Consider the following 22,623-nt stretch of genomic DNA (forward strand, 5'->3'; position numbering starts at 1 on the left):
TCTCACATGGATAAATGGATTGACCCCTGGCTAGTGTCTCGTAGGTGGAGATGGCGAGGTCAACTTCAATGAAGCACTAAACAACTTTGGTAGTCTGCACCAATACGAAGCAACAATCAACCATAGGCTGTTGCTACAGCTGTTATGTAAGATTTTGAATGAACCAGGAATGTTGAAGGATTCCAGCCTACTTAGCCAGGAAGCAGTAGCACCCTCTGGAAGGGTCCGATTGTCGGGACATGGAGTACAAAGTACTACTACTACTATACCAAGAGCCTAGCACCGAGGCCAATTTGTCCTGGTGGCTCTGTATGGTCGGATAGTGCCGCCTTCCCACTCTCAAGGTTTGTCAAGACTTGACGCCAAGATGGTGTGGCGGATGATCCCCTGGTAAGCAGACAAATTTGACTGTTGAGTGTACAAACTACAGCCCGGTGAGTCGGGTTCCCTCTGCAGGGACTCTCATGCCCCAGCAAGCATTCTTTAGAGGGGGAGGGGGCAACAGAATGTTCGATTGCATTGTACTGCGATCTTACTTAGGCTTTTTATCCACTGACAACCACTGAAAAATTCCCCGAAACATTCAGATCGATCTGTTCACGTGTGCGTGGGGGTTGAAGTGGTATTCGGGAGATGACCGAAACCCGGACCGGCTTGCAACACCGTTTCCAGGGAGAAGCGACTCCAGGCTTTCCCCGGCCCAGACCGACTCTGAAGCCGGATCCAGTGTTCTCGTAGAACTAGGCCGAATCTAGGAATCCCGTGATCATCCCGTCAGCAAAGCGTCAGTCTGACTTTTGACCAGTTTTGAAGGTTGACCCTGACCGCCTTCTTAGTAGAGTCACCCCCCGCCTTCAGGTGCAGGAATGCGGCACGCCGGCTCCAGCTCTGCAATCCACTGCAACCAACCCACTGTTTGAGCCAGTCCGTGGCAGCAAGTGGTCGCAGACACACTGTTCAGTCAACGGTTCTCGCCAAAAAGTGGTGGTTTGATATTTTCAGTTGGACTTACCTCGTCAACAGACCCACTGTCATCCATTGGCCGGCCCCCTTTAACCTGCTTCCCCAAGTCATGTCGCCCGATATCAACTCTCTGTCCCCGACCTGGTCCACTACTTCTTCCCCGCGTCAACGTCGGATGCCCCCGACTTTATCCGATCCCTTATCGTCACAGCATACTCAGCCAGACTTTCCTTCTGCAGCCCTGCCCAATATGAATAACGGTTCAGCAAATAACCATAGCAACATCATTGCCACTGATCTGCCTCACCGGCCCTCTCAGAGTCACCGCTCCAGCATGTCAGGATCGGAACGCCGCCGGTCCCGTACCGGTTCCAGTTCAATCCTGAACAATGGCCATAACAGCGCTAATGATTCGGCCCCCGGGGAACCGTCCGCAACCCCCCACGACCACCACCGGTCTTCCTTCGGCCATAATGGGCTTCGCACCTCCAGTCCGCTCAGTAATGTCGGGGGGAACCCGACCGTTGCCACCGGGGACCCGCATCATCAACGTGCGCCGTCCCTGGGGGAGCTCCATCAGGAACTAGAACAAGAACAAGAAGCACAAGTGGTATGATCAAACTATTGCTGTGTCACTGCTCGGCGCATTCTTCTTTGCTATCGCACTACTATGAGTAAGAGATAGCCACTAACCACGCTCCTTGAAAATGGCTAGAACCGTCTTTTACACATGATCCGAAGCCAGCAAGCTCAGCTGCAGCACCTTCAACAGCAACAACAACACTCGCAGGCCGTCGTGGATGACTCTGGTCCTGCGGAACGGCTGACCCCATTCCCCCCAATTCCCCCGCTCCCCACAACCAGCAGTCGGGCGTCAACCCAATTGCCTTCCTCCTTGTCCAGCCGGCGACCCTCCCGCCCGTCGAGTCAAGCCGCTTCACCCAATCTCCGACCGCTGGCCGAGCCGTCGTGCGGGTCAGAGGGACCGGATTGGAGTGCAGGCCCCGGTGAGAGCCCAGCCCGGCGGGGAAGCAGGGATGAAAGCGCATTTTACCAGGCGGAGGCAGCGATGCTGACGCGCGAAAACCAAATTCTCCGACAGCGAATCCGTGATTTAGGTGCGCGATTTCCCATCCTCCCTTTTTGCTTGACTATCTTTCGTATCCTTTCATTCACTACTCCTGAGGCGCACAGAGCCTCGAAAAAAAAAGCCTTTAAGTACTTAGAGTTTCGTGCTGACGGCGTATAGAACGCCAAGTTAGTGAGCTGACCTCTGGTGCCCGATCGAGCGAGATCCCTGCGGCACCTACCGCACAAGGAACCGAGGCCGTAGATCACCCAGCGTCCGCAGGAGTGGGATCGGCGAACGAGTCGTCAGACAAGACCTGATTGACCAGGAGCCACATGGGAGGCCTTTATTCTTGCCCTCTTACACTTTTTTCCTTTTTACAGTGTATTTTGCGGGATTACGGAGTGTAGCACTCTCTACAGATCAGCAGTGATCAGCATGTTCTTGTGATAGGGGAAAAAGCCACGTCGGTATCTGAGCGGGCGTTCATGCGCAGCAAATAATATATCCCTCCACGATGCTTGTCTGCGCATGATCCTAACATCTGTCCATACTATATTATAGTAGTGGCTGTGCAGTGGGCATATGAATGCTCCTCAACGCATCAACACCCGTAGTTAACCGCGTGTACTCCGTACTCAGGCCCCCAATGTGTGTGGGGTACATACGTACAGTGCAGGGAAAATGAGAAAAGAAAAGAATGCGTGACCATAATGACCCCCGACTTCACATCCAATGAAGAAGACATTACATACGTTAGTGCATACGTTGGAAGCAACTTAGTCTAGATACTCCAGACTGTCTGTTTGTTTCTCCACGGGCCCGCCACGCGGCAATTTCCCCCCCTCCCTCCCTTGCTCGAAAGTCAAATGTCATATTAAGTTACTTAGTGTAGTTAGTTAGTTATCAACATGTTGACGACACACTGCGGGTTTTATTTAGAGTTTACCCCTAGTTGTTACTAAGCTAAAAGCTTACTTGTCATGGGTTTTTTACTTACCGGTTACTTAACGAGGAAGTTCTACGAGGGGTGGGTGGGCTGTAAGTGTGGGTATTATTATGATACTATAACATTGACACTAAGAAATTATAAGTATGTGTTCGATGGGGAAGTATATTTGGTGGAATGGCAGGTTTAAGGTGTTGGGGTACATGATACTACTTACTTAGGACTATAGAGATATAGTATATGTTAGGGTCGTAGATAGTTACTATGGTACAGTAATTGATGATATCTCCTGGGCTGAACAATCGTTAAGTAGTGATTGAGTAATACCCAACCAGACATTTGAGTCCCTCTGTCCTTGAGGTCCCTCAGAATAACTAATTTCCCACAAATGGATCACTTGGAACCACCCCTTCATTCTAAGCGCCGGTTTCATGGTCTCCTACATCTCAGATTTGATTCTTGTTTGTGTGTGCTTGAAAGACACGGGAATTACTCGAGATGCGGTGCAGGTTCTCTTCCTCGACGTGATTCCTCTACCCAACGGCCAATCTGACAATCAAACGAGCTTGGTGTACTATGAAAGCTCCTTTTCGGACTGTTCATGTTGAGTTTTATGGTTCAGTAAAGACCCCCCAAATGAGACGTCGATGCAGTTAACATCCCCTAGTGGGATTGTCCTTCGAAGTATTACTTTTCTTGGTGAGACTTCATGAATCATATCTCGAAGCACCAAGCACACAGTGTCCAATTTCAATGAAATCTATGCTTCGTGGACTAGCAAATTGGAGTTTTAGCAATCCATAGCTCGGATCCATGGTTGATGGGTATTTCTCTGGTGCAATGACAAAATCTGCAGTTGGATCAGAGAGTCCTTCGACGGAGCCGAGCTTCATCTTCTGCTCGGTTTCATTTATTATACTCTCAGATCTATATGGTGTGCTCTTTCGCGGTACAACACAACCACACATTTTGGTGAACAGCATAGACTCTGTCGGGCTGATGAGGATGATCATGATCGTTGTTCATGCACTGGGAGCGTGACAGCAAGATGGTTAGTCAGTAGCATCATGTTGTGGTTCCGGGTCTTCCACATGCAACCACCAAAGCAGTCGAGAGGAATCGTAAAACCAATGTATTTGTTCCTTCTCATTTGGGAGAAGCTCACTCCTAGCCAGGTGCATAGGTGGGGAAGTAGTAGATCATCGGTTGAAACCTTATCACTCGTCGTTGTTCTTCACACAGTTGATGGTAATGTATGACTTATCCCTTGATGTGTTGCTAATGTTAGGATTAGCAATGATAGATCTCAGACCAGCAGTAGTTGCTGTATTCGCTTGAGTATTCCGAGATGAAAGGTCGACATGCTCGGCCGCGGAGTCTTGTCTATAAAAGCTAGGAAGAACCACATCTTTAGGATATTGCAGTGACCGACGTAGCTGGTTAACCTAGTCGTGTAACAAAAGGCCTGTTGCCCTATGTTCAAAGACAAGTTGTGCGCATGCTATCAGCGGGGCGCAAGGAGACGAGGAGAGGTAATGTTTGCCATCTTCGTCTGATTAAGCGAGGAATGTATATCCCGGCTATGCGAAGTGGATATATATCGTGTGTCTGATATGAGACTGATGTTCACGAGTAGTAAGATGCCCAACTGAAGTCGGGTGTCGTGATCTCTCAGAAAATGAGGGAAAACATTGCACTGCGTCATTCCTCTTTAGGTCGCTCGTCTCCTCCATCGTATGTTATCATCCTCGGAATCATATGGTTGAGGCACAAAACGACCAAACCGAAGTCAGTTGAGCGACGAATGAATTTTACATCGCCGTTGGTGATCTTCTTGCTTATCTCAGGGCTATGGGCAGAACGTATTTTCCAGAAGCTGTAGTCTTCGCTTTTTCCTGGCCTAAATTGATCCACATCCAACCCAAACACATCCAGCCAGTCAGGATTAGATATCGTGGGTCTGATACGACGCCAGGGCCAGCACTCGCTTGGGGTCTACGCCATCGCTACCGGCAAGTGGGTCAGCCCCTGGACCATCCATGTCTTCCACTGCTGCTCATGTCTGGTGTTGATGCGAGCCTCTAGGCTTTTTTGCTTGCTAGACGACCAGGTAATGGGACCGCCGGCGTGGAATATGACGTATCCCTCTGTAGATTTGCAATCTTCGTGATCATTGGTTTTTGTCTCTGCTCATTTGAGAAGCAAGCCCTGTAGGACAGGCCATCAGCATTGTTTGTGTTGACATCAACAATGGTCTGCAGGCATCTCGCAGTATGATCCTCAAATTTCAGTCAGTGGTGTCAGGATAATGATCACTGTACTTCGTGTCGCCAGCCTGTTTTGCGGCCTCCAATTTATTGGCGATTGTGAGAAACGATTCTCCGCGCTTCAGAGTTCCAGCCTGTTGCCGGGGCAGAATGGCGGCCTTGTAATAGGTCAGGGAATGGGGCTGGAATAAATTCGTCTGGAGCCACAACCTCACCTCGTCAACAGTGTTGGCTGTCCCAATTGCTTCATGTGCAGCATCCATGTAGACTTCGATTCCTTTGGTGTGATCAGGTACCCGCGTGATCCCGTAGGTAGGCCATTCTTTGTGATGTGACTGACTTTCTGCAGAGAATAAAGCAGACTTTCTTGAAGAAAGGATCAACTACCACAAAAACTAAGTCAGTCCATGTTTGGCGGGAGGAAAGAATTGAATGGCTCCGATTGGTAAAGAGGTTTGTACTTGACTGTAACCACCTGCTGTAGAAGAGATTACTGGCAAGAGTATCCATTGTAGACACCATCAATACTGCACCTTCAGCATGTTCATCATCATTCATACAGTCGGAAACGGCTCTCTAGGTAGGAGGTACGTGAGCTGAAATTCCCGGTGCCATAGGTCACTTTTTCATCGAGCGTGAGTACTCTGGCCGTCCGGTCGGCATTGATGCTGATCTTTTCTAGTGATGGCATTCAGCTTTCGATAGTCCATGCAAAATTGTACGCCACCGGCAGGCTTCATCATCAAGTCTTGGTAAGGCTAATGGTTCATCGTCAGGAAGGATTCACATCTCATGTATGTTTGCGATGATGATTCCTTTGACGATTGAGCTCCTCAAATGTCATAATATAGGGTGATGTCCGAAAGAAACTGGCCGTATCCGCCAGCCTTGAACCGCTGACTGTATATAAAGTAAACGGAAACTTGGAAGCTGTGACATCAAAGCCCTTCCTGATTTGTCGCAAGCGTCGTTACTGTGAATGATGAGTAGAATCCAGAACTGAATGTTTCCCAGATTTGCTGAGGGTGTCAACTGGAACGCGGCATTGTTTCAGCCCAGAGGGAAATAGTATTTGCTAGCTGCGAGTTCAGAGTCCCACGAACAGCTGAAAACCAGGACCACTAAGCGATTCGATATCCTGAAAGTTCCCTTATTATATATGGTGGCGTAGTATCTATCAACCACCGCTGGAGAGCTCCGTCTAACCTAACCTGAGGTGATGCTACCCACACCGGCCAGGTGTTCAATATCATCTCCAACTCTTGCCATCTCAATTTTGTCGAGAATTCCTTCAACCTCGGCATTGTTTCTGGATCCCCGGTCTATGCCAGAGATGCAGCCTACCACCGGATATTCTTTGTCTTAATCGACAAAGAAGAAAAGCGAAGCATTATCCGTGGTGAACGACGAAACAATCTTGTCCAGGAGATCGAGATTGCCTGTATTGGCTAGCTCGAGCCCTTTGAGTTTCTCTCCAATATCCAAGTTGGCTCTCTCTTGAATTGATAGTTGGTATGGTTCAACCCACCACCGGATTTCCTTCTTCTTTATCGGCAAAGAAGAACAAGGAAGCAATATCCGTGGTGAACGACGTATCATCTCTGGGGCCTTCCCTGAGACCTTAGCGATTAGTTGATTAACGACAGAGGACACCATTCGTGTCGCCATTGCCAAAGTTGCGTTCGAAATTATCAAGGGTGTCTCAGACGCGGACACTGAACATGTGTACCTCTTCGAGCAATTTAGTCCGTCTTGGTTCTGTGAAGAGGAGCAAATGAGATCTCGCAGACGATTGACTCAAGGCATAACATTCTTCTGTCCGTACACGGATATGGTTTAACTGTATCATCTAATCCATTATTGAACGTCTTCCTCATCATCTTCTACCACCCTTTTGTTATCAGGGGTCTTCTAGTCATAGGTATTCACCGTCTGCTCCAGCTTCTGCCGATCTGTGTTTGTGTGCATCGTGTGTTGTTCCTCCTCTGTCTGGTCATTGGTAAAGAAATAGTAATACACCTCCGGGGCTTTCTGGCCAATACGACAGATATAGCCCCAGACCTGTGTATGTCTGGCGCTGACCTAATCAACCTCCAGCAGAACAATATGCTTAGAGCGGTGCAGGGTGAGACCTTGGGCACTGGTTCGGCTCGTTGCGATGATTATTCCTGGAGCACACTGGTCCTGGCCCTTGTACTGAATCGGGGCTCCCGTCGGCTGGTCCTGGAATTGTTGTACCCAAAATGTGCGGTCTGCTGCGTCGTCCCCAGACAGGATCAGGTGGGAATGATACTCAGGGAAGTATATAAGGATTCCCTGGTGGTGTTAGCTATACTCATCTAGTGGACAGAACAAGCAAAGAAGAAGACATACCAGATAGAGAATCACAGCCGAAGCGGGAAACTGTGAGAGGATGACCAGCTTCTGCAGTGCCTTGGTACCTTCCTCAGTCCCGAGTCCCCTGATAAGCTTTACAAGATATCGAGATGACAGCACGAATGCGTTGCAATAAGTACACTTCCTCTAGAAGGTCAGATAATTAGACTTGCCGACCGGATTTCTTGAAGTATTCAAGACAGCCCCAAAGACGAGGTTGTGTGCTGGCTGGAAGCAAGAATATGGTTGGCTTCCAGTGGCTCCCCGGCCTCATTGCTGCAGAAGAATATATATTGAAAGTATAGACTGTTTTCAGGAGGTTTTCAGTGCATGTATAAACCACCCATATCCGATTCCTTTCTTCCAAGCAAGAGGAAAAACAGCCTTGATGTTGACTGCTATTCTTGCCTGTCCCATCAGCCTCAGTCTCAGTGATCATATCCAAAGCCCTTTGAGCCTGGGAATCTCTAGATGTTATAGCAACCGATAACGTTTGATATTTCTTTTCCGATTGCACTGTGAAGACTTTGAGCGATGAAGGATGAAGAGAGTCAAGTCGAGGCACAGCAAGAAAACTGATTGTTCTCACATATCGAGATGTCGAGATGTTGAGTGGTTGCTGCGTTATATATATAGTGGTATATGCAAGGAGGCATCTTTTGAATGCCGCCAATTGCTATGAAGACTGACCATTGACATTTGTTACAGTCATAGTTTCGCATCGGAAGGTGTATACTATAATAAATGCATGAGAGGAACTAGAAGACTGCCCTTTCAGGCTTGTTCCTCTATCGTTGTGTTCCTGATCCAGCCACAAAAGTCTTAGTGGGTAGAGCGGTTTTTATACTTCCCTGAGATCACAAGCCCCATTAGTACTTGACCGGGATATTCCAAGACTCAACGGAGTTTCCCTCACCAGCCATAGGAAGTATCCCCAAATCGTGATCTTGATGCAAGGTAATTCCCGCCACTGCTTTCTTGACCGGGAAAGGCCGACAAAATGGACTTATTCGACAACAGTGGTTAAATACAGTTACCACATAAACCCCATGTCGGACGCCACTATCAAACAGTGAAAGATCCCACTACCCCAGCAGCATGTACCAATGAATATAGCCTACATTAAATACAATATTATTACATTTTTACCTTAACCAAGCCCTTAAGATGAATCGAACATCTCAGACCGGATCCACCCATATATCCCAGTGAATCCAACCCTCACTCACGTCTATATATACACCCTCATCATCCCCAGCTCTTGACTCGTATCACAACCAACCCCACACTTGAACCCCTCGCTAGTATCATATCTATATACAGAAACCCATTCTCACACACACATGTGCCTAATCCGAATCACCATCACCCGAAAAATCACACGTCATCCTTCAATCGACACCGACATGTCCACCACAGACCACACGATCCCGAATCTATTCCACATGTGCAAGCTAGCATTCCACAAATGCCTCACCTTCCCTGCCCTCTACAAAGACCAATGGGCCCAGAATTGCCTGGTCGAGTTCAACCACTGGGTGCATCTGATCGGACCTGCGTTGATCTCGTCACAGATCTCCGACTCACAGGGGGCTATAGACCAACTCGATAAGGCGAAAGACGCCTTGTTGTCGCTGCATCAGTCTTTGATGGACTGTGTTCAATGCGCTGAAGATGGTAGCTCCTGTGTGGAGGCTATGATGGATGTTGAGTCGGCGCTGGAGAGTCTGGATGTGGTGAAGAAGGAGGTGGGTTTGAGGGAGATTCGGGTGGCTGATGTTGAGGGTGGGTATGAGTATATTGAGCCGGGGAATGAGTATACTCTTGAGGCTGGTGGGGATGAGTATATGGCGTATAGTGAGTAGATTTGTTTCTGCTAGGTCTATATAGGCTGTGAGTTGGTTTCGAGGTACTGCTATATATCACTAGGGGGTTCGTACTCGGCCACATTGTGTGAGGTGTCCATGTTAGGCTTACATATGGTTGCCATGTTTATTATCTGATTTATTTACAGAAATACAGAATGAAGTAATATTGGGGTCGATTTACTTTCATGTGTAGTAGTAATGTAGTGAAGATTATGAGCAGTAGTAATAGTAATGAGGTATTACAGTGGCAGATGTTTGTTCGTTATTAGTATGCGAAATTACTTATCAGCAAGAGCGGCCCAATCCACATCCTCACCCATACTAACAATCATCGAAAGATGACTTCTGGTTTGTACGCCCCCATCAGTTTTTCCCACTCTTTGGCAACACCTTCTCCTCCTCCAACTCACTCAAGCATCCATCCAACGCATCCCAAGTATCCTCCCAATCGCGGAATCCCAGCTTCCACGCCTTATTCATACTAATCACAAGATCATAATTTCTCCCCAACACAAAGTTCAAGAAGAACCACGTCGCCTTCTCGAACGCATCCTTCTCCAGCCCCTCCCTCTTCGCCAACCTCTCCCACGCAGCCTTCACATCGTCTCTCTCCGCCCACTTGGTCAGATCAATGCGCATCCGTACCTCGCCCTTCTCAATCTTCCCCTTAAGTCCACTTGTCTGCACGTAGTCATTCAATGGGGGGCTATCAATAAGCGGAACAACCTTCTCATCTTCCGCCTCGAACTGATCCGCTGGAACAGTGAGCCCGAACCGCTTCGCCAGTCGAGGCCACATGGTCTGCCAGGATTGCGCATCGCCGTTCACCACATTGAAATTCTGGTTCGAGCAGCGAGGCTCGGAGATTGCCCATGCGCAGAAGCGTGCATGGAAGCGCGAGTACGTGAAGCAGTCGGTCATGGTGTAGAAAGTGCGCGACCCGGGGAAGATGAATGGTGCGTTGAGTTCCTTGGTTACAGCCGCGTAGAGTCCGACTGCTGTTACGAGGTTCATGAAGTTTCCTGACCATTTTCATCAGCATTGTGATAATCATACAAATTACATAACAGGAGAATAAAAGGTAGTACTCACCCTTAGCAACCCCAATAACATCATTGGGATATGTAACCACCCAATCCCATCCTTTCCCCTTACTCATTTCCTTCAGTATCCTCTGCTGTCTATAATAGAAATTCGGCGGCCTTCCCTCCCCCTCCACCCACGGATCACTCTCTTCCATCGGGGATTTCACCGGCCCCAAATGTACTCCGTAGTGCTTGGCCCCTGTTACTAGCAACACGCGCTTGAGCTTCGTTTCTGCACCGCTAATACTCAGCGCCTTTAGAAAGTTCTCGAGCATGTCGCCGTTAAGTCGTTCGAGGTTCTTTTCGTCGCCTTCTTGAAGGTATGCGGTGAAGAAGAGGTAGTCCGCGGAGACATTTTGAGAGGAAAGTTGATTGGCTAGGTCGTTGGGTGAGGCGAGGAGGTCGATGCTGGCGTGGTGGACTTGTGCTGGGTAGGTATCCTTCTTGCTGCGGGAGAGGGCGTAGATGCTTGTCCAGTCGGGAAGTTTGGAAAGGTGAGTGATTATTTCGCGGCCGAGGATGCCTGAATATCTCAATGGTTAGAATGATATGGCGTATTAAATTTTTACATACGTACCGGTTGCGCCGGTGACGATGGCGGTTGGCATTGTGAATGTGGATTATTGTAACTAAGTGCAACAGTGTCAATTAATATTTGCGCGTGGGATGTCTGGATCAAAGAGGTAGGGATCGATGGTGAGTGGTTCATATATAACTGTTTGTATGTTTGGTGATAGATGCACGGATTAGGTTGCATGAACTCAATGTGATGTAATAAGCTCGGTCGTGTCGGGAATGATTGCCTTGTTGGTGGGCAAATTTCTGGTTTTGTTTCACTTGATTGATAATATACCATCTTTACCTATAGATAACATTGCAATGAAGGTGTTGAGTAATGCTATTTATATATATGAATACCGCATTCTGAAATGATGTCAATACTGTAGTTCCGCTTTCTTGTAGTTATCCATCCGATGGTGGAGCGATTACTAACCATGGAACTAACAACCACATTGATACACGAGATGAAGCTACTAACAGTCCGCTTGTCTGCTATATGAAAAACATGAAGATGTCCTGTTACACATTTTATTTCTCCAATATGAAATCATTGCATCGGAGGTCTGCAATAATGTCAGCAGCTACCAGCGCAGCTCTGAGCCCAGTATTCATTATGACAGACAATATTGGTGACTTGTCCAGGGTATGATGGCAAAGATACAGTACTGCTAATTGAAATTCGTTAGAGGGTGAGGCCAAATAGGCAGTTGTGATGGTATTGAGACGTGGGATTTGTGTCAGGACTCGCTGTTGGATGGGAAGGAAATCAAACAGTGAATGATAGGTAGTGGAGATCTATAACAATAGCAGCTTCACCATGTTAACCAGGCTGTTAGCTCCCCGATTGAGAGGACAGAATAGTGCACAATGCCTCTTGACACAATTAATGGAATTGTGTGTACAATAACTTCGGCTGGGTAAACACAGCTGCTTCTCTTGAATAGTCAATGCATTACCATTGATGCCTATTGAGAGCCTCCCAAAGACCATTAAAGTTATGGGCATTTCCTACTCGACTGGGATGTTCCGGGCACTGGGGGGATTTCCACTGATTCAATGCCAATGTGTGGTGAGACTCAATAACCCTCCCGTCATATATATAGTAGTCAGACAGCCTCAAAATCTAAACTGTGATTTCATTCTTGGCTTATATGACAATCCTAGGTATCTTGTGGACGATAGAGACATGGAATACTCAGTGAATCGTTGGCTCTAAGTACTCTGTTCATGTATATGTACTGGGCTCTTTTATTTAGAAAGAGCTTAGTTCAGTTACATAGTATAAGTGAGCATAATGAAACGAAGCTAGTTCCTTATTCTGTCTACGATAGTAGCTCTTCTCAAATATGTGAGTGACGAATCATCGGCAGTAGTGACAGCAAAATGTCAGCCTGTGCCTGAATACGAGGCTGCTTCAACTGCTGATCACAGGGATAGAGGGTGTTGGGAAAAGGGTGAGCTCACCGTGCAGGAGCTGGTGTTACCCCGGATCCTGCCAGATGCTTCCGAGGCAATGAATCTGATTTAGTCTTTGATGTCGATTGATCTTGTGTTACTCGCGGCGAATGTGAGGGTTATTTGTCTTGCAGACCAGGAAGGGATGCCAAGTCGCGATTGGTGGTTGACGGCATTGTCCGACTGGCAACCGGGATATCTTCCCGACGAAATGTCATGCCCTGATTGCATTGTCTCTTGTGGCTGTTCATCAAAGTGAAAGTGAATCATGGCGCCTTTGTTCCCTTTGACAAGAAGTCCATCTCACGTATACTTGATGGAGTTTCCGAAGAAGGAAGACGCTATCACCCTGCCATATGCGCCAGATGCTGCAGACATTCACTTATAGTTTGAACGGGTCAGTATATCAATGAAACGACACTGCTGCGTCATTACAGGGAATTGTTAATTTGAATTGATCAATGAAAGCGTGCTGACCGCTTAGTCCTGCATTGAGTCTTGAATATGGGGAATGTGTTATCAAAGTGGATCGCACCCCAGCCAGCAGGGGAGGCAAGTGAGAAGAAGAAAAAGGCAGGGTTGGGGCCAGGTTCCTGGCCACCAGAAACAGCCACGCCGCCCAGCCCAGAGCAGATGCCGATCCGCATCGATTCTCCCCAAATGTTGTTAGCATCACCCACAGAAAAAAGTAAGTTGTCTTGCTTCGCGTTTAGTTGCTTGTCTGTCAAGTTTGAGTTCCTTTTTTATTTTTTATGGTTGCTCCATTCTCTCTATTTTCTCCATCCATCCTTAAGTTTCTTTTTTTTCCCAAACCCACTTCTCAACCCCACCAATCCCGAAACCTGACCAACCTGTCAACGCGCGCCCGGGTAAAATCCCTGGTTTGAAAAAAATTATCGCGAACAGACAGGATAGTTTAGTCCAGTCGGACAAGAGGGAGAAGGAGAAAGAGAGAATTGAACACTTGCTTTCCCGCCGGCAAAGAATCTGGAATCTGGCCAAAGCGGAAGTTCTTTTCCAACCCAATCCCAATTCAATCTAATCCAATCCGAAACCTCCCCTCCTTGCACTAAAATTTTTACTACTACTTCTTCGTCCAGTTACTCTACTGTACTGAACGGACTGACTAAACGTTTCCGTTCCTTTTGCATCGCTGCTTTTCTAGGTTCTTCCCTCCACATCCTCCCATCCTCTTCCTCCACTCACCAGCACCAACACCACCACCACCACCACCCCGGTCTGACCAACACCAATCCAGTGTCGAGCTCAGTTTCCAACCCATCCACCGTGCTACCTCGAGCTGCCACGAAACGTGCGCAGCTCACCGTCACGACGTCTTCCACAAAGCGCCGTAAAGTAGCAGAGCCTCGCAGACCAGGATCGCTTCCGGGTTTGTCGTTCGCCTCGCAGGCCGGAAGACGTCACGGTCATTCCTCCTCCGACAAGGCCTCGCCCTCTTCGCGCTCCTCCCGTCATCCTTCCTCTCCTTCCCGATCGCATCGCAGCACTCAGAGCTCCTCGGCCTCACCGCCTCCCCGCTACATTCCCGCTCACCTGCAGGACGAAGTCCTCGCCTCTAAATCCCACTCCACCGCTCGTTCCCCTACCCCGGACTCCGCTGGAAGTGTCCTCGACTATCCCGCAGCCGCCTGCGCTGGCCTGACCCTCCACAGTGACCCTGCGACCGATATGTCCGGCTCTGACGACAAGGGAGACTCCACCCTCCCGCTTGCCGGGGCCGATGCTCGCGAAACCTCCGCTTCGGAGAATGAAGTGGTGAACGATGTGGAGATGGACTTGGTTCCGACAGAAAAGGACGACAGCCAGACCCGTTCCGACCACCCGGATTCGATGGAAACCACCACCACCTCGGGCGACGACAACGTAACCAACTCGGCGTCGGACAGTGTGTATCCCACTCCTTCCAGCATGTCCACCTATACCGCCCCCACAGAGACCCGGGCCCATTCTAAAGCAGAGGCCGGCGTTGCGTCAGCTGATCGACCCTCTTACGATGACCAGGTCGCACAGGTGACCCAGTTTATGATGCAGCCCATGAAGGAAAAACAAAAGGGATATGTGGTGTCGAATTCGTGGCTGAAGCGAGTGTACTCGCGGAGTGCTACGCATGCCGACAAGGCCGACAAGACGGCGATGGAGGGAGACATCGGTCCCGTCGATAACTCGGATATTGTCCTGGTCACCGACCCGGCCAACACGGGCTTCAAGGACGAGGAGGGCGAACCCTTTGTTCCTTTGAGGCCTGGCTTGGAGCTCGGCGAAGATTTTGAGATCATCCCTCAGGGAGGCTGGGACCTGATCATGCAGTGGTATGGTTTGGCAGAACAGTCCCCGGCCATCGTCCGTTACGTTCACAACACCGCCGCCGTAGGCGACCAGGAGAACCTGCAATACGAAATCAACCCTCCGATCTTCACGATCTTGAAGCTCACGAACCCGTCTGCCGGCACTTCCATCAAGACAATGAAGGAGAAGACGATGGCTCCCGTGAGAACCCTGGCCAGTCGGCACACCAACTTCCAGAAGTGGCTGAAGAACGCCAAAGAACTGGCTCACATCGACATGTCGACAAAGGTTCGCGTTTGGAGGATTCTGGGTGGTCTCGGTAGTGCCACGGCATCCGCAGCAGCCACCCCAGCCGCATCCCGCAGTGCTTCTCCAGCCCCGTCCGCCTCCCTCATCGCCAACGCGGGAAGTAACCTCGTTCTCGACCTGAACACCTTCCTTTCCCTGTCTGAGGGGTCGCAGCGTGAGGTACTCGATGAGCCGAAGGACCAGACGAACAATCCCAACTACAATGGTAAAATGACTCTGGGCGTTGCGGGTCTCAACAGCAGCGAAATCATCGTGTTGGAGGAGAAGCTCCCTGGAACCAGCGGAGACTGGGTGTCGGAAGCCTCCAAGCAGACACTCAACCGTCTGGGGGTGCCATCCGGTACCCTGAAGAACGGAGCTCCGGCAAAGGTGAAGAGCAAGAGTCCTGCTACCAGCGGGCGATCATCCCCGGTTTCAGAGCCCATCAGGGGACGACGCAAGGACGGGAAACCCCGCGGCTGCACTGGTCTGAGCAACCTTGGGAACACCTGTTACATGAACTCGGCCCTGCAGTGCGTACGCAGCGTGGAGGAATTGACCTACTATTTCTTGAGTGCGTTGACTCCCGAACTTTATGAAAGTTTACTCTGCTAACTATTTATCTAGATGACGTTTACAAGAAGGATCTCAACCCCAGCAATCCTTTGGCTCACAACGGTGATGTGGCTAAAGCATATGCGAACATGTTGCGTCAGATGTACGATGAGGCAGGTCAATCTTCGTTTGCGCCCCGTCAATTGAAGCACACCATCGGCCGTTATGGACCGGCCTTCTCCGGTTACGGACAGCAGGATTCCCAGGAATTCCTTCTGTTCCTTCTGGACGGTCTCCAGGAGGATCTCAACCGTATCATGAAAAAACCCTACATTGAAAAGCCGGACTCGACGGACGAGATGGTGCATAACAAGGAGGCTCTCGCGGAGTTTGCGGACAAGTGCTGGGACATCTACAAAGCCCGCAACGATTCTGTCATTACCGACCTCTTTGCTGGTATGTACAAGTCGACGCTGGTCTGCCCTGCTTGCGACAAGGTCAGCATCATTTTCGACCCTTTCAACAACCTGACCCTTCAACTTCCAATCGAGAACCTCTGGGGCAAGGAGATTTTCTACTTCCCCTTGAACAAGAAGCCGGTCCTTGTCGATGTCGAAATCGACAAGAACGCCAGTGTCAAGGCGCTGAAGGAGCAGGTCGCAAAGAAAATGGGAACCGACCCTGAGCGCCTCGTGATGGCCGAGATCTACAAGAACAAGTTCTACAAGATGTTCGACAACACGAGCTCGATTGCTGAGTGCCAGATCAGCGGCAACGACGACATTGGTATCTACGAGGTCGAGTCGGTACCTACGAACTACAACCCCGACAAGCCCCAGAAGAGCTACTTCTCCTTCAGCCGCTCGGATCATGAGGAGATCCCCAGTCTGGACTCGCCTCGCTCCGACCGCTTGCTCGTCCCCATCTTCAACCGAGTTGAGAAGAAACGGGGAAACAACCCTAAGAATGCGCAGCGGTCGCTCTTCGGAGTTCCGTCGTATGTGGTCATCAACCGGGAGGAGTTTGGGGACTATGATACGATCTTCCGCAAAGTCCTGTCGCAGGTCGCCTCGATGACCACCCGTGACTTCCTGAATGAGGAGAACACGACAGAGGTCAGCCATGAAGACTCAGATACCGTTATAATGAATGAGGATGATGCGGAGTCGGCTGACTCGAAGATCAAGACCGCGTCCGTGGACGGCGAGGACGGCATGGTCGATGTCTCGATGCGTGACGCAGATGACAGTTCAAGCGATGCTCCAGCCCGCTCCGAAAACGCTATTCCCCCGAATGTGCGCGGTCTTTTTGAGATGAAGATCATCAAGTCGAGCAGCGAGGTTGTTCCCACTGGATGGTCCACCGTGGATGACCACAAGGAGTACCCCAAGATGTCGTTCAGAATCAAGACACCGGTGAAGAAGCAGAAACAGGTGAGCAGTCCTCTCTCTTTTCAAACCGAATCACTACTAAGCGATGGACAGTCTGTGGACAGCACAAATGGCACGGAGCAGAAGGATGACGAGTCCGGAGATAAGAGCTCTGACAGTGCCAGTGGTGAATCGGCTCCTAAGCCCAAGGCTCAGGACCGGCCGATGATCCGCCCCGGTGAGGGTATTGTAGTGGATTGGACGGAGCAAGCTCACGACGCTCTCTTCGCCGGAAGCAGTCGAGACAAGAACTCCCTTCGTGGTGCGCCCACATGGACGGACGTCGAACGTGTGCCTGACCCGGAGCTGAGCAAGCGCCGTACTCTGCGCCAGAACCGGAAGAAGCGGGGCGTGACGCTCTACGAGTGTCTGGATGAGTTCAACAAGGAGGAGGTTCTTTCCGAGAACGATGCTTGGTACTGCCCCCGCTGCAAGGAGCACCGTCGGGCCAGCAAGAAGTTCGAATTGTGGAAGACCCCGGACATTCTGGTCATGCACCTCAAGAGGTTCAGCGCCAGCCGCGGATTCCGCGACAAGCTGGATGTCCTGGTCGACTTCCCTGTGGAAGGACTCGACATGACCGGCAGAGTTGAGTCGCCTGAAGAGGGCAAGAGTCAGATCTACGACCTCTTCGCTGTCGACAATCACTATGGAGGCCTTGGTGGCGGACACTACACAGCGTACGCCAAGAACTTCTTTACCGGGCAGTGGAACGAGTACAACGGTAAGATAGCCTGAAACGCAGAATATCGGACAATTACTGACTGGACTAGATTCTTCCGTCTCGCGACCAATTGATCCGCAGAGTGTGGTCACCTCGTCGGCGTATCTGCTGTTCTACCGGCGCCGGTCCGACCGGCCACTGGGCGGCAAGGTGCTGGAGGAGATTACGGAAGCGTCGACACGGCCGAACAGCGACGTGGACTCGCAGTCCGAGTCTCGCGGACAGTCGCCGTCGGGGGAAGGCCGGCGTCTCGGCGGCTCCTCCCGCAATGGGTCGTCGAGCGCCTTAACCGGAGTCGGAGCAGCTCACCAATCGGGAGATGGTGGTTTGCCAACTGGAACCCAAACGAAGAGCGGGGATGATGACTGGCCACCGGGCTACACCAACGTCCCGTCATTTGGCGAGCAGAGCCTAGATCGCGCGACGCAATCGGAAGGTATGAATTTCGAAGATGAGGAGATTGGCGGGGGCACGCAGCCCAGCCCGTTCCGCCCTCAGGACGACACACCCTCGTGGTCGTTCAGTCGCGCCACAGATGCTCACGGCCCTTCACAGATGACCACAGTTCCAACTGACGACGAGGATCTACTCGACGATGACGCGAGCAACCGGGCGGTAGACGACGGCGACGTCAGCGACCCGGACCTTCGGATGGCCTCTTTGATGGACAGTCCACGCGGGGCCGCCTATCCAGGTACCCCGATGGAGGAGACGTCATTCCCGGACATTTCGGCATTCGCAGCGGACGGCGACGATGATGAGGAGGATGAGTTGCCGGTGGTAGAACTCCAAGTGCATGATGAGGACCAGACACTGCCGTAGACAAGGGGGATGATTCTCCCAATCTCTCTTACTGTCTTTTGGAAATGTGCAACGAATGATTACAGGTGTTTAGATCGCCCCACGGGGGATGGCGATAATGATCTTTCGCAGAGTGGATGATGATTTCGAGGAATGAAGTCGACGACCCTTATAATAGCCATGGTGTTTTGTTTTCTACGCAGCCCGGGAATAGAGAGGGCCGTGGATGGTTGCATGCATTTTTACGGGATCGGATGGCGGGTGCCGTCCTGCATTACATGTATTTTCGGAGCAGCTGGAGATGTTTTCAAGCAAAAAAAGGGGTGTTGAGTGAGGTGATGTTTTGCAGAGGGATGATATGGGGATGATGAGTGTGTATGGATGAACCACGTGGGAGGTCATGGCGAGTCACACGCATGTGGCCGCTGTCATGCGATGCTGCAATGCGAGGCTACTGCTAAATATATACTACTACTTTCACACCAGCCAGGCCATAGAAATCAAGTTATGTGGTCTTTTATGATGCTCATATTTGGCCTTTAATATATTGATTGCCGTCGGTATGCAATCCTGACAAACCACTGAACACAGAGTAGAGTTACTCCTGACAGCCTCGCCTGCCTAATCCGTTTTCTCTCACTCATCTCCATCTGTCAATCTATCTGCTCTACTTGGACTTTCTTCCTGCTTACCTTACCTTTCTACTGTTCTGTCAACTCAATCCTCCAGCACACACACACAGTCATCAATCAGACTAGCTTCTTCTACACCCATCATCTCTTCCACATCCAACCTATCTACCTCCCTCCTCTCTTCTCATCCCAACCCCAACCTCAGCCAAATCATACAAAACTAAACCAAACCCAACCCACCACAATCTCAAAACCAACCCAAAATGCGTCCACCGATGGCTTCATCCCAAGAAGCACAGAAAACCAAAAATACCCCCAACGGATCCGCATCAATCCACACCACGAACGCGAGAAGAAAACCCTTGATGGATTTCTCGTCTCTGCATCCGTGCTCTGCTTCGATGGATGATGATGATGAGGACGATGAAGATAGTATGCAATCATCGCACGTAGGGGTGGGATCGTTCTCGGGGGTGAATTCGATTGAGCATTCACATTCACATTCTCATCCGTTGTCATCTGAGGAGTCGAAGCCGACGACGAGGACGCAGAGGTTCACTCCGTATCATCAGCCCAGCGATCAATCGAATTCGAAGTATACTAAAATTCCTTCGGGAAGTGAATCTATACCGACTTCATCCACTTCAGCCATCACGACCAGATTGAGATCGAAAGCGAAACAGAAATCGAAGTCCACGACTGCACATGTCCACTTCGTGGACCAGGTTGATATGTCAGATACAAACCCAACTACAGCTACATCTGCACCTACAAACACAAACACGAACACGAAGGGAAGCAAAAGTACAGAAGCAGCTAGAGAAGAGACCATTCCTCTTGTTCCTCGCAGTCGGGATCTGTCTCTTAGTGAGAGTGAGATTAGTTTGCTGGACATAGGACCTAGTCTGGTGTATGGTGATGATGGATATATTCCTTTGTCTGCGGATGGATATGTGCGTGGACATGGGCATGGGCAAGGTGACGGTGGTGGTGTTTCGGTGGCGGGGAGGGGAGTGCGAGGTTTGCATTTGGAGTGAGGAGGGTAGTTTTGTTGGTTGGAGTTCATGGTCTCTTGCTCTGTCGGGTCCGTGGGATAGAGGAGTTATTCCTGTTGTTAGAGTAGTGTAGAGTATGTTTCTTTGCCTTCTGCTTGTTCTTTGTACTATGGGTATGGATATCCAGTGTTTGTAATTCTAATACTTCATGAATATTACATACATTATATTCTATACACCCTAACTGAATCTATACAAGAGTCTCAATAGTTCTCACTCCAATACATAGTACTTACTCACAGTGGAACCGGCCACCCATCCACATACGTCAAATAATTATATCCCAGCCGTGCTTCCTAAACCACACACACCATTAGCCCACCATCCAACCACCATCTCCGGGAAAAATGAATAGATGAAACATACCTTAAACTCATATCCCACAGATTTATTCACTGCCACAAGAGAGTTAGCACCGTCATCCATCTCTCATATTTGAAGGAATATATGAGAGAAAGGGAAGGGACCCTCACAATAATGATAATAAAGCACATCCCCCTCCACCTCCCCACTCAATACACCCTGTCCCCCAGGCGCATAAACATCCCCATTCGAGCCATACACAATCTCTCCTCCACCGTCCACGAGATCTCTCCCTTGTTTATCCACGAATGGTCCCTGAGGGGAAGGTGAGCGTCCTACGCGGATGCTGTATCTGTTCCATTCATACCATTATCATCAGTATATTACTCCTTTTCTAATCATTCAATAATGACAATAACAGGGCGGGGGATGGGAAGGGGAGGGGAAAGAACATACTCCATCCCAGCCTTGGGCAACTTCTCCGGATCAAAATGGCAACACTTCCCCCAACTAAACCACAGATACCACCATGGCTCATGATAGGATATAAACGCCCCTTCGACGGGATGCATGCCCGTCATATCGCCACATAATCCATCGGCTTTTTTGGTGGGTGGGTGGATGGCTGCGGGTTCATGGGCTAGATGTTTTACCCTTTCTTCTTCGTTGCCTTGCTTATCCATATGGAGCAGGTTAGGCTTCAGCGGGACTTGCCATATCCCTGTCCAGAAACTGCCGAAGGTCATGTATCCTTTTCCTTTCGGTTTCTTTTCACCGCCGCCTTCTTTGAGGGATGGCTCTCCCTCGGAGAGCTGGGGTTGAGATTGAGTGATGGTGTCAGTATAATCCACCACAACGCTTACATCAATCGCATTCGCCCTATCAAATGGAAACTCCTTCCCCCGTTCCCCCCGGCCGGAGATAGCTATCGCGCCGTGATCGACCCAGTCCCCGGGGCCCGGGGTGGATGAAGTGGCTACGCCGATGGCGCTATCGCGACATCCGCTATGGCTTGTGGCGTAGAAGACGTAGAATATGCCGTCGTGAAGGAGGGCGGTCGGTGCCCAGGGGGCTTTGCGATCCCCTTTGGGTAGGATGCTATCTGCGTCGAGGACGGAGCCGACTTTGGTCCATGGGCCTTGGAGGGTCGGGGCGGAGTGGATGGGGATGTGAGGGCCGGAGCCGTAGGCGTAGTAGGTGTTTGTGGGGAGGTCGTAGAGAATGCTGGGGTCGTGGATGTGAAGGGGTGGGATGGTGGGGTTGGTTGGGGGGTAGCCGTAGATGGATTTGTATGTGTCTTCTGGGGAGGGGGGAGGGAGGTCTGGGGATTCTGGGATGTCGGGGGGTTGGGGGATGGTGGAGGGTTGGAAGTGGATGTAGAGAGCGTACAGGAGGATGGAGAAGAAGGTCAGGAGGGAGAGGGATTTGATGATGCGACGGAGGGTGGATGGGGAAGGGGAGATGGAGCTAGTGCTGGTGGTGTCTTTGGGGTTGGTGATGAAGGTCCATAGTTGGGACCAGTTGGGGGTCATTGTGTGGTTATCGGATGGTGGTTCATTGCTTGCTTGCTTGCTTCTTTGGTGGCGGGATTGATATATGGATGCTCAGTCCATGTGGGATTGCCAACTGGTGAGTATGTTGCAATTCGGGATAGTGATGATGCGATGTTCAGGATATAGATTGAAAAGAGGGGTATGGCAGCACCCTGTATCCTGGCAAGTGACACTCGACACTTCAGTTATTTGTGGCCGGTTATCATGAATAGATGATGGTAGGTCTTGGCGAACCCCTTCCTGATGTTTCTCATCTACATATCCAATTAGTATAACTCCGTGCTATTCCGGGGAGCAACTCACATATCTGAAGCTGGGAACACTGCAAAGCCAGCTGCATAACAAGAGCAGTCAGCGCTAGCGAGATGGACGGGGGAAGGGA

At 50.1% G+C, this 22,623-nt stretch overlaps 6 protein-coding genes across 6 annotated transcripts; 4 read left to right on the forward strand and 2 right to left on the reverse strand.

Annotated features, from left to right (window-relative positions):
• Positions 1 to 1,072: 1,072 nt before the first annotated feature.
• AKAW2_21488S (uncharacterized protein) lies at positions 1,073 to 2,352 on the forward strand (the record flags this gene model as incomplete). Its single annotated transcript, XM_041686317.1, has 3 exons — positions 1,073 to 1,573; positions 1,679 to 2,081; positions 2,213 to 2,352. The coding sequence occupies 3 exons, from the start codon at positions 1,073 to 1,075 to the stop codon at positions 2,350 to 2,352; spliced, it is 1,044 nt and encodes a 347-aa protein (XP_041540314.1).
• Positions 2,353 to 9,030: 6,678 nt separating this feature from the next.
• AKAW2_21489S (uncharacterized protein) lies at positions 9,031 to 9,489 on the forward strand (the record flags this gene model as incomplete). The annotated part of the gene is made up of 1 exon (XM_041686318.1): positions 9,031 to 9,489. The coding sequence occupies one exon, from the start codon at positions 9,031 to 9,033 to the stop codon at positions 9,487 to 9,489; it is 459 nt and encodes a 152-aa protein (XP_041540315.1).
• A 366-nt stretch (positions 9,490 to 9,855) lies between these two features.
• On the reverse strand, positions 9,856 to 11,185 carry AKAW2_21490A (SDR family oxidoreductase; the record flags this gene model as incomplete). Its single annotated transcript, XM_041686319.1, has 3 exons — positions 9,856 to 10,514; positions 10,585 to 11,100; positions 11,155 to 11,185. The coding sequence occupies 3 exons, from the start codon at positions 11,183 to 11,185 to the stop codon at positions 9,856 to 9,858; spliced, it is 1,206 nt and encodes a 401-aa protein (XP_041540316.1).
• Positions 11,186 to 14,282: 3,097 nt separating this feature from the next.
• UBP12 (putative ubiquitin-specific protease UBP12) lies at positions 14,283 to 18,719 on the forward strand (the record flags this gene model as incomplete). The annotated part of the gene is made up of 5 exons (XM_041686320.1): positions 14,283 to 15,762; positions 15,816 to 16,858; positions 16,931 to 17,176; positions 17,228 to 17,897; positions 17,947 to 18,719. 5 exons carry the CDS (start codon positions 14,283 to 14,285, stop codon positions 18,717 to 18,719), a joined length of 4,212 nt encoding a protein of 1,403 aa, XP_041540317.1.
• An 874-nt stretch (positions 18,720 to 19,593) lies between these two features.
• On the forward strand, positions 19,594 to 20,367 carry AKAW2_21492S (uncharacterized protein; the record flags this gene model as incomplete). The annotated part of the gene is made up of 1 exon (XM_041686321.1): positions 19,594 to 20,367. The coding sequence occupies one exon, from the start codon at positions 19,594 to 19,596 to the stop codon at positions 20,365 to 20,367; it is 774 nt and encodes a 257-aa protein (XP_041540318.1).
• A 254-nt stretch (positions 20,368 to 20,621) lies between these two features.
• On the reverse strand, positions 20,622 to 22,220 carry AKAW2_21493A (arabinan endo-1,5-alpha-L-arabinosidase; the record flags this gene model as incomplete). Its single annotated transcript, XM_041686322.1, has 4 exons — positions 20,622 to 20,681; positions 20,752 to 20,780; positions 20,859 to 21,040; positions 21,145 to 22,220. The coding sequence occupies 4 exons, from the start codon at positions 22,218 to 22,220 to the stop codon at positions 20,622 to 20,624; spliced, it is 1,347 nt and encodes a 448-aa protein (XP_041540319.1).
• Positions 22,221 to 22,623: the final 403 nt, after the last annotated feature.

Source organism: Aspergillus luchuensis, chromosome 2, assembly GCF_016861625.1.
Source record: "Aspergillus luchuensis IFO 4308 DNA, chromosome 2, nearly complete sequence".
NCBI lineage: Eukaryota > Fungi > Ascomycota > Eurotiomycetes > Eurotiales > Aspergillaceae > Aspergillus > Aspergillus luchuensis.